The sequence below is a fragment of the Hakea prostrata genome, chromosome 1, assembly GCF_041222555.1.
Source record: "Hakea prostrata isolate BN-2017 chromosome 1, UWA_Hpros_2, whole genome shotgun sequence".
NCBI lineage: Eukaryota > Viridiplantae > Streptophyta > Magnoliopsida > Proteales > Proteaceae > Hakea > Hakea prostrata.
The window spans coordinates 51,435,223-51,445,838 of NC_142600.1; the positions used below are offsets into that span (position 1 = coordinate 51,435,223).

Genomic DNA, 10,616 nt, shown 5'->3' on the forward strand with positions numbered 1-10,616 from the left:
TGATCAGCCTCTGAAGGCATGATCCATGATCAGCTTCGAAAAGCGTGATTAGCCTCGGAAGGCTTAGCTTACGGAAAGCTTGACTTACAGAAAGTCCTTGATCAGCCTCTGAAGGCATGATCCATGATCAGCTTCGAAAAGCATGATTAGCCTCGGAAGGCTTTGCTTACGGAAAGCCTGACTTATAGAAAGTCCTTGATCAGCTTCGAAAAGCGTGATCAGCCTCGGAAGGCTTAGCTGATGAAGAACCTTTTACGTGGCGAAGAGAAACCTTTAGAAATAATAATTGATGAGAATGAGTCTTCAAAAACAACAAGAACCTTTGCATTTACTATTGGTAATATTTTTTTAGATGGATTACATTCCATGGTCGCCTTAGACAGTTCTCATGAAAATCCTTTAGCCAATATGTGTTCGAACTAACAACTTTAATCACCACATATGGTCCTTCCCAATTCACAGATAGCTTTATGCAATTTCTAGGATCCGATACTGATTTCTTTCTTAAAACTAGATCACCAACCCTGAAGAACCTAGGCCTGATGCAGGCAGTGTAATATGCTGCTGGTCTTCTTTGGTATTCTATATTTCAATATAATGCATTCTCCCAAACCTCATCCAAGAATTCCAGATTCGCTCTCAATCCTTCTTCATTTGCCGTTGGATCAAATTCTTTTGATCTTTCAGATCCAGCCATTACTTGCACAGGGGCTAAAGCTTCTGAACTATAAGCCAATTTGAAGGGTGTCTCTCCTATTGGAGTTCTGATAGTGGTTCGGTATGCCTAGAGTACATAAGGCAACTCATCCACCCATAAATTGTTTGCCTCATCCAACCTTCTCTTGATTCCTTGTAGCAGAGTTCTATTAGTTATTTCGATTTGTCCATTACACTAAGGATAGGCAACAGAGGAATTCTTGTATTCAATGTGGTAATGAGCGCAGAATTCCTTGAATTTCTCATTATCAAATTGTGTATCAGTATAACCTTAGGTAAGCCAAATTTGAAAATGACTTTGTTCCTGAAGAATTTCTCCATTTGGCTCGTGGTAGTGGTTGCCAAAGCCTCTACTTCCACCCACTTTGTAAAGTAGTCAATTGATGCCACTACATATTTTCTTCCTCCAGATGCAGCAAGAAATGGACCAAGGATATCCATTACCCACATTGCAAACGAGATGGGATTCAAAGTTGAAGTTAATTTATATGTAGGTTGCTTTTGGATTGGAGCGTGGATCTGGCATTGATGGCATATCCTCACATAGTCTATTGCCTTAGATTGCATTCGTGGCCAATAGAATCCTGGCCTCGAAACTTTATAGGCTAAAGCTCTTCCTCCTAGATGACTTCCACAAATCCCTTCGTGAACCTCCGCTAGTGCATATTGTGCATCTGATGGACCTAGACATTTCAGAAGTGGCCCATAAACTGTTCTTTTATAAAGTAACCCATTTTTCAAAATAAACTTTGCCGATTTCCATTCAGGTTTTAGCCTTCTCTTTACCAATCGGCAGAATGTCGTCTTTAAGGTATTCTATTATGGGATTCATCCAAGACATTTCTGCATCAATCTCCATTATTTCTAACTCGAGTATGCTTGGAGTGCTTAGTTCTTCAATGTATACTGCTTGTGGTAAAGAGGCGAATTTCGTTGAAGCCAACTTTGCCAAAGAGTCTGCCATCATATTTTGACTTCTTGGAATTCTTATTATTAGAAAATGCAAAACCATGATTTACATTCAAGAACCTTTTTGAGATAGCTAATCATTCTGGTATCCTTCGCCTCATATACCCCTGTTACTTGACTGACCACCAGCTCAGAATCACTCTTAACTTCAACATCTTGTACATAATAAAATTTTGCCAAACGAAGTCCTGTAATGAGAGCTTCATATTCTGCTCCATTATTGGAAGCATGAAACCCAAAATGAAGGGCACTTTGAATTACAAAGCCAACTGGACTTTGTAGGATTAGACCTGCTCCAGACCCTTGAGAGTGACTTGAGCCATCAACATGGAGAATCCATCTACCAGGGATTTCACTGGGATTTCCTCGATCCATGGGTGGTGAGACACTCTTAGCAACAAAGTTTGCAAGGACCTGTGCTTTTATCATGGTTCTAGGCTTGTAATCAATATCATGTTCTGTCAATTCTACCACCCAAGACACCATCCTTCCAACAAGATCAGGTTTATGAAGGATTTTCTTTAACGGCCAATTAGTTAAGACAATAATAGAATGAGCTTGAAAGTAAGGTCTAAGTTTCCTGGACGCCACTATCAAAGCCAGAGCTTGCTTTTCAAATTCAGGAGATCTAGTCTCTGCGTCTAGCATTGTATGACTTACGAAATAAATTGGATTTGGAATAATACCTTCTTCTCGAATTAATACGGTGCTTACTGCTGCTTTTGAAGAAGATAAATATATCTGCAGAGCTTCTCCTAAAATTGGTCGAGATAACACAGGCAGACTGGTCAACCTTCTTTTTAGCTCTTCGAATGAAGTTTGACAATCTTCTGACCATCTGAATTCATTCAGTGCATTCAGATTTTCAGCGCTTTGAAGAAAGGCACACATTTATCTCCAAACCGAGATATAAATCTACTCAGGGCTACTATCTTCCCTGTCAGACTTTGAATTTCTTTCATGTTGCTTGGAGGCGACATGTCTAGGATAGCTTTGATTTTTTCTAGGTTCGCTTCAATGCCTCTTTAGGTAACCATGTACCCTAAGAACTTTCCTGATGAGACCCCAAACGTGCACTTTTCAAGATTAAGTCTCATCCCATTTCTCCTCAGAACATTAAAGTATTCTTCCAAATTAGAGAGGTGATCAGCCTTAACTTGACTTTTCACCAAGAGATCATCCACATACACTTCCATATTACGTCTGATTTGATAAACAAATAACTTGTTCATTTCCTTTTGATACGTTGCTCCAGCATTTTTTAGACCGAAGGGCATGACTTTATAACAATAGCTTTCTTAATTGGTCATGAATGCTGTATGAGGTTGATCATCTTTTTTCATAAGAATCTGATTGTAACCAAAATATGCATCCATGAAACTTAACATTTGCTGACCTGAGTTGGCATCGATCAACTGATCAATTCGTGGCAATGGATAACAATCTTTTGGGTAGGCTTTGTTTAGATCAGTATAATCTACGCACATTCTCCATTTACTGTTATGCTTCTTTACCATAACCACATTTGCTAGCCACTTTGGACATTTGATCTGCTCTATGAATTCTGATTTCCTGAGCTTTTCAACTTTAACTTTAATTGCTTCTTGCTTTTCTGATGAGAAATTTTGTCTTCTTTGCTTCATTGGTTTGACAATATTATCAATCTAGAGGCAATGTTCTGCAACTTCCCTGCTCAGCCCTAGGATATCTTGGGCTGACCAGGTGAATACATCTGCATTCTTCTGAAGGAACTCTTTCAGTAGTGTTTTATCCTGATCTATTTGATCAGCTCCAACCATGGTCCCCTTCTCAGGATTTTTGAGTTTTAACAAATTTTCTCCAATTTTTCTACTGGTTCTCCTCTTTGAATTTTCTCTTCATCTCTATTATCCATAATTTCAACATTTAAGGCTAGAGCTTTACCTTGAGACTTTGAGTCCTTCAAAAACATCGTATAGCATTGTCTAGAAAATTTCTGGTCAGATCTACAGTCTTGAACGCCTGCCTCTGTTGGAAATTTCATCTTTAAGTGCCTTGTTGAGACAACAACACCAACTGAATTCAAGGTTGGTCTTCCCAGAATTACATTATACACTGATAGATTCCTTATCAGCAGGAATTTTGTCACTGTGGTTATTGTTTGTGGATGAGATCCCAACGTCACCATTAATTCAACAATCCCTTCCACGGGAGTTGATTCTCCAGAAAACCCAAATAACCTGGTCCCGCATGGCTTCACCTTCACAAAATCCAGCTTTAGGCGCAAGAAAGCTTCATAAGACATGATGTCTACTGAAGATCCCGTGTCTATCAAGACTCTATGAACATCTCGGTTTGCCACCTCAATGATAACCACAATAGCATCAACGTGTGGTTCCTGGATCCCAGTCATTTCCTCCTCTGTGAAAACTATTTCCTTCATCTTTTTTATTCTTTTTGGAACAACATAATGGACAAACTTGGCATGAGCTCTCGATTTTGAAATTGAATTCAGATCTAGACTCCCAGTATAGTCATTACCGGAGAGTCTTTTTGTTGAACACTTTGATTTTCCTAGTCTCTAAGATTTTCAACTGGAGAATCAAGCTGAAAATCTTTCCTTGCCTGATCCTCTCTTTCTGGTCTTCTATTGTTCCATCTCTGAGGTTGATCAGCAGCATTCCTCTGTTGTCCTCCGTTTCTCTTTTGAACATACCGATCTAGTCACCCCTAACTGATCAATCATTCAATTTCATTCTTCAGGACTCTGCAATCATCCGTGTCATGGCCATGGTCTCTGTGGAATATGTAATACTTGTTTGGATTCCACTCTTCTGCCTTCGCAATCATTGGTGCTGGCCATTTCACGAATCTTTGGTTCTAGATTTGCATCAAGATTTCTGATCTTCTAGAGTTCAAAGGTGTATAGTTTTTTGGAAATGGCCATGGAATATCTCTTCTAATCTGGCGGTCATTTTTTGGATAATTCATGTTGCTTCTTCGATCCGTCTGATGAGATCCAGTATCCCAGATACTTTCTTTTCTCTTGCTGCTCTCACCATCAGTTTCTTTTCTTGCCTACAAAATATCTTTCATATTTGCGTATTGGTTACATCGTGATGTCAACTCTACAATATTTGCTAGCTTGTTAATAATTAAGAACTCCAGTAGATGATCATCATTCATTCCTTTAAACATTGCGTTATAAGCTACTGCTTCATTGAGGTTTTTGATCTGAATCGATTCCTGATTGAATCTTTTCATGTAATTTCGTACTGACTCACCTTGCTTTTGATGAATTGCCGCCAAGTTATCTACTACTTTTCTGCTCTTCATACTACTTTGAAATCTTGACAGAAAGATTTTTGTTAGATCTCTAAATTTTCCAATCGAATTTGGTTGTAGACTAAAGAACCAAGTCATTGCAGGACCTTTTAGGGATGAAGGAAACGACCGGCACTTCAGTGCATCCGAATTTCCTGCTAGCTGATAAGCATGCATTTATCATTATTTATTTGATTTAATTTCCCATACTTAGTTAATTAAAAGAGAGCTAATTGATTATTTTTTTGTATTTTTTAGGAAAAAGGTGATTTTGGTTATTAGAGATAATATGGAGTAAAGTTGGCAAATATATTGATATTAGTGAATTTAAATCATGGCATTCAATCTTGCTGCCGAAGAAATCATGAAAAGTGAGATCTTAGCCAAATTGGAAACAAGTGGAGGTCTAAGGAACAATATTGGTAATAAATCTGAAAATCGGGTAAACATACCTACCTTAAGTATTTTGGGCATATCTCTCTCGTATTATCTCAGATTGTGATGATTCAAGATGATGTGGAATTATATCAAAAATATCTAAAACTTTCTAGTTTTGAGTTTTCCAAAATTCGAACTAATAAAGGTCAAATCGATGGGTAAAGAGGGGGGATTCATTGTGCAGGAGACATAAAAGAGAAGCTAGCCACAAAGAAGAGGAGAAGACGGCGAACACGGATCTTGGCTCTCATCTCTCTCATTGCTCAAGAAGAAGACCACATCTCTCTCTCTCTCTCTCTCTCTCTCTCTCTCTCTATGTTTCATATTTATTTTTCTTATGAACTTTGTGATAATGAGTAGCTAGTTCCTTTTATTTGGGATATAGATGAATCATGCTTATTTCATTAATTTGATTGTTCTATATCTTCTAGTTGATTGTGTTTGAGTCTAGCCAAAGATGTTCTATAGCTCAGCAAACTAAGCATGCCAAGCTTCGGCGAAAGACAGTCTTGCGAAGATAGGGCATATCTAGGAAGACCATCCTTAATTTGCTTTGAAGTGTAGAGTTATATTGGTTAGGGAAAAGCATTGGGGATTCGAAATCACAAAGATCTTCATGTATTCATAGTTAAAGTTTGTGCATTAATTAATAGATTTAGTTTAAATTTAGTTTTGTTGAATTCAATCTTAGTAACTTAGCCTTTTAGTTCCCCATAGTTCGATCCCGTACTTTCTGCTAGCTAGATTAGTATAGGATTTTATTTTTGATTGGTTAGCGACACGATCAAAATTGGCGCTGTTGCCGGGGAACCAAAGCACGGTTGTTAGGATTGATTTTTGTCAATTAGGCATAATTTTTAGAGTAATTTTAGTCTTTTTAATTTTTTCTTAGTTTATTTAACTAATCTCTTTTTCTTTTGTTTTGTAGATAACTGTAAGAGTAGCAATTAGATAATTAGTTTAGGTTGTTATCTTTTATTTCATAGATATAATTGTGTTTAGGACATTTTAATTGTAATATTTGCATTAGATTGGGTTGTTTAGGTTAACTTTTTAAAAATCCTCATCCCTCTGATCCCACATGTGTACTCTTTGTTCGAAAGATCACATGGATTGCGCTTCAGGTACGTCCTAAACTCTCTCTTTTGTTGTAGTTTTTTTTTTTTTTTTTTTTTTTTTCGTGTATGCATGGTCGTCGATTCCTAAACCCTGAGTTGACCCCACTTGACTTAGAGTTAGAAGAGACCTTGGCCAACCTTAGAAGGAAAAAAACCATGGTAAACTATGAGCCTCCAATGAGGCCCTTGAGTAAGCATTTCATTCCTACGACATATACTCCAGTTTCTTGTATTAAGTTGCCTGACATAGAGGTGGCTCAATATGAAATCAAATCTAGTGTGATTCAAATGCTACCATCTTTCTATGGACTTGCCAATGAACAGCCTTATAAGCACTTAAATGAGTTTTTAGAGGTGTCATTCACAGTTAAAATTCAAAACCTCTCAGTTGATGCTTTAAGGTTACTTCTTTTCCCATTCTCCCTTAAAGATAAAGCTAAGCATTGGCTTCATTTTTTGGACAATGTTAAAATTTCTACTTGGGCAAAGATGCAACAGGAGTTCCTTAAAAAGTTCTTCCCCATTGGTTGTACCAATAGCATTAGGAGAGCGATAACGAGTTTCTACCAACAAGAAGGAGAACAATTTCATGAGGCTTGGGAAAGACTAAAAGAATTACTTAGAAAGTGCCCCCACCATGCTATTCCTAAAGGCATTTGGTTCAATGCTTTTATGATGGCCTTAGAGACCGACATAGGCAAATGGTTGATTCTTCTTGTGGTGGGACTTTCATGCACAAGAATGAGAATGAGGCATGGGAACTTTTTGAGACCCTTAGTGAAAACTCTCAACACCATGTTTCAGTAGCCAGGACTGAGATTCCATCCATCGGGCAACCAAAAAGGAGCAGTCTCTATGAGATCAATCCTACTGTTGAGATGAGTGCTAAGGTTGACTTGCTATATAAGAAATTGGATTATCTCCTGTCATTAGGACAACAAACCCCATCTCCACCTCCTACAAGTTCCTCTCCACCTAATCAGATTGAAGCATGTGCTTTATGTTCTAGCCTATCCCATCATGTCAGTGATTGCTATTTGGCTACACAATACCCTGAGTTTGTTAAGGAGCATTCACATTTGGTCCAAGAGTCTCTAAATTGGGCAATGATTCATATTCCAATACCTACAACCCAAAATGGCGAAACCACCCCAATTTTTCATGGCAAAACTCAATGCCCAATCCCTCTAATCAAATATGTCACATCCACCAAGCCGGTACCCTATCTGGCATACCCGGGAATGTGATCCACAGTCCAAGGATCAAGCATCGAGGGACCATGCCTCCCACATACGCGATAACACAATCATGAACAATGATAATCAAGGTAAAAGCAATAAATAACAGATATCATGAATAAGATAAGATCAAATAATCAGAGTGCGGAAATAAATGATACCAAGTGTATAAGTGTAATCATAAGAATGAGAAAATGAGTGAAAGTCACTCTCTCAAAGGCAGCGAAAAAGTAGTAAAATCAAGTTAAGTTACAATCCCATGTTTAAAGAGTAACTTAAGAAAGTTAATTACATATCCCAAATGTTTAAGGGCCTGTTTGGTTACATGAGTTTGGAGATTTCAAATATCTAGAGATTTCAAATCTATAAATTTCAAATCTATGGAGTTATAATTTATAAAATTAGATGTTTGGTTGTGGAATGAAATCTGTGGATTCATCCTAAAAAAACTATTTGATTGACGTGATTTTTGTGAATGTGCAAATGTATAGCTTTTTTGAAATCTCTGGATTTCACCCCTTACCCATAAATCTACAGATTCACATTTTTAGTGTAAAAAGGTGAATCTCTAGATTTCATGAATCTAGAGATTTTTACAACCAAACGGGTATAATTCTCAGATTCATGAATCCATAGATTTGAAATCTCTGGATTCATGTAACCAAACAGGCCCTAACAAAAATCAAGGGCAATGGGGCACTAAGCAAGGGTTTCTTCTATCTTAATAATTGTCTCCTCATAAGCGTGGACGAAGAAAGCCCAGCCCAGCCGCTCCCTCACTATAGTAGGGCTAACCCTGGTACGTAGAGTAATCCTCTTCGGCACCATAACTCTGATCTTCACCGTAGCTACTGTCACATCCCGCCCAAATACACCCAGTCTATACCCTATCTGGGTTACCCGGGGGAGTGATCCACAGCCCAATAGATCAATTTTAAGAACGATCATATCCATTTAGCACAATAACATAATCAAAAGCAAGAACAAATCCTTGTATTCTAATAATTTAATAATAAAATTCAAGAAAAGATCTCAGAAGGATCACTAAGAATGTCAGAGTGCGAATTAACAAGATACCAAATCAAAAGACAACTGTGGAGTATAGCGGAAATATACTCCACAAACATATGCGGAAGGTAGATCGACATCTAAGGTTTAGCTCTAAGCTAATACAAGTAAAGTAAAAGTCTAGAAGAATGTAGAGAAAACTAATCCACATATTCAGTCGGCTCTTCTTCTTCTTCACCTTGTGCTTCCTTATATGGACCGTCATAGTATTCCAAACCTGCAGAGAAGTTTAACAACATATATTGTACAAAGGAGTAAGTTTCGAAAGAAACCCAGTAAGGCAGGTTAAATCCACAATAACATAAATGGCAGGATTACAAAGCAAGGCATGATGCAATGTGATATGAGACAGACAATGTAAACATGAAGCTAACTCTAAGGATGCTGGTCTCTATTGGCAGACATGCTTTAAGTCATAGCACCATACTTCTTTAGGAAGGTCTCATCTCACAACGCCGGTTGGTAGTGGGTCCTCCATCCCTCAGGACAACCCATGGCTGGGGGTATAGGTCACCGCTCTCTCACATCACCATTGGTCTAAGTACTGGCGCATGTCAGGGTTAAGCCTAGCCAAATGCAAGTCATCTACTTAGTCATATCAACTCAGCTCCAGATACGTCCATTCCTCGCCCCTGATGATCCTTTCCGGTATCCTTCACACTAGAGTCCTCATAGTCCCTAACTACGGACTCATCAACCCTATTGGTTATCCACATATGGTAAACGAGAAGCTCTCATGTCCCCTCACGGGTTGGTTACTGGTCTTGAGCACCCATGAGCCCAAGTCTATCTATATGCAATCCTACCAATGAATGGCCCCCACAATGTGATTCCTGTCCTCTCAAGGGTTGGTTACCGCTCTTGAGCACCCATGAATCCCCATTGCTACCACGGGTCATTCGGTCTCAATACCCTTCCGACTAGGGTCCGATATAACGGGGTATTCCTAACCAAAGCTAGACAGCCCTAGGTCTGACAAACAATAATTCAGGAAAGCGTCGATGGGCATCTTCGGAGAACATCCCATACTATTCTCTCCGATGTCCAAGGACAGAAATGTCAAAAGGACACCTCTCAATCCCAAACCATACCTAATCAGTCACAATCACCAGTCAATCATATCATACACATTCTAATAATTCCTCATATAGAAAGTAAACAATAACATGATCCATCTCATATACAATTGACAATAAAAGACATTCATAAACTAAAGAATACAAGTAAGTAATTCTACTGTAATTGAAATAAGTGCATTAGTAGTATATCCATAACAGAATCTAATTATGGTAACAAATCCAAAAGATTCTAATATGGAAACCAAGATCACACAATCTATGTAATTATAGAAGTAAACATCCTTACCTTATATAACTTGAAGGGAATCCCAAGAATCAAGGAGAATCTTTCCTAATCTTGGAAAGAGGATCCTAGACAATATATATACCTTATTAGGAAAGAACTCCAGAAGGTAGGAATCAAATCAACCAAAAATAAACCAAAACAGAGGCTACTGACTTGATTGGTCGATTGATTGGTTGATTGGTCCAATCGACCAATCAGTCGACCAACAGTGACAGTGATAGCCAGTAAGGGTGTTTCTTATCAGAAAATTGGATATTTGTGATCCGAAACAGCACTAAACAAGAAGGGGATTACTAGGACAGTGTATTGGTCTAAAGAGAAATTCAAAACCCTAACAACATCAAGTCCTAAATTCACATAATAGGAATAAAGCTTACCATAAATAGGTTAGTCAGGGTTC

General features: G+C 38.2%; 2 protein-coding genes and 1 non-coding gene across 3 annotated transcripts; all 3 read right to left on the bottom strand.

Annotated features, from left to right (window-relative positions):
- Positions 1 to 589: 589 nt before the first annotated feature.
- LOC149029112 (uncharacterized) lies at positions 590 to 2,577 on the bottom strand. The gene is made up of 2 exons (XM_089142093.1): positions 1,747 to 2,577; positions 590 to 784 (listed from the first exon to the last, which is right to left on the bottom strand). Exons 1-2 carry the CDS (start codon positions 2,575 to 2,577, stop codon positions 590 to 592), a joined length of 1,026 nt encoding a protein of 341 aa, XP_088998219.1.
- Positions 2,578 to 3,511: 934 nt separating this feature from the next.
- On the bottom strand, positions 3,512 to 4,108 carry LOC149029113 (uncharacterized). The gene has a single exon (XM_089142105.1). It carries the CDS (start codon positions 4,106 to 4,108, stop codon positions 3,512 to 3,514), a length of 597 nt encoding a protein of 198 aa, XP_088998231.1.
- Positions 4,109 to 7,082: 2,974 nt separating this feature from the next.
- On the bottom strand, positions 7,083 to 7,189 carry LOC149029114 (small nucleolar RNA R71). The gene has a single exon (XR_016171317.1). It is a non-coding gene; the product is annotated as a small nucleolar RNA R71 (small nucleolar RNA).
- Between the last annotated feature and the right edge of the window lie 3,427 nt (positions 7,190 to 10,616).

What these genes read in the sequence shown, in the direction of transcription:
- LOC149029112 (XM_089142093.1), bottom strand. Translation starts at nt 2,577, where the DNA reads ATGTGTGCCTTTCTTCAAAGCGCTGAAAATCTGAATGCACTGAATGAA. An exon ending in TGATTAGCTATCTCAAAAAG is followed by an intron (nt 785 to 1,746) that starts GTTCTTGAATGT and finishes TATGTACTCTAG; the next exon opens with GCATACCGAACCACTATCAG.
- LOC149029113 (XM_089142105.1), bottom strand. Translation starts at nt 4,108, where the DNA reads ATGAAGGAAATAGTTTTCACAGAGGAGGAAATGACTGGGATCCAGGAA.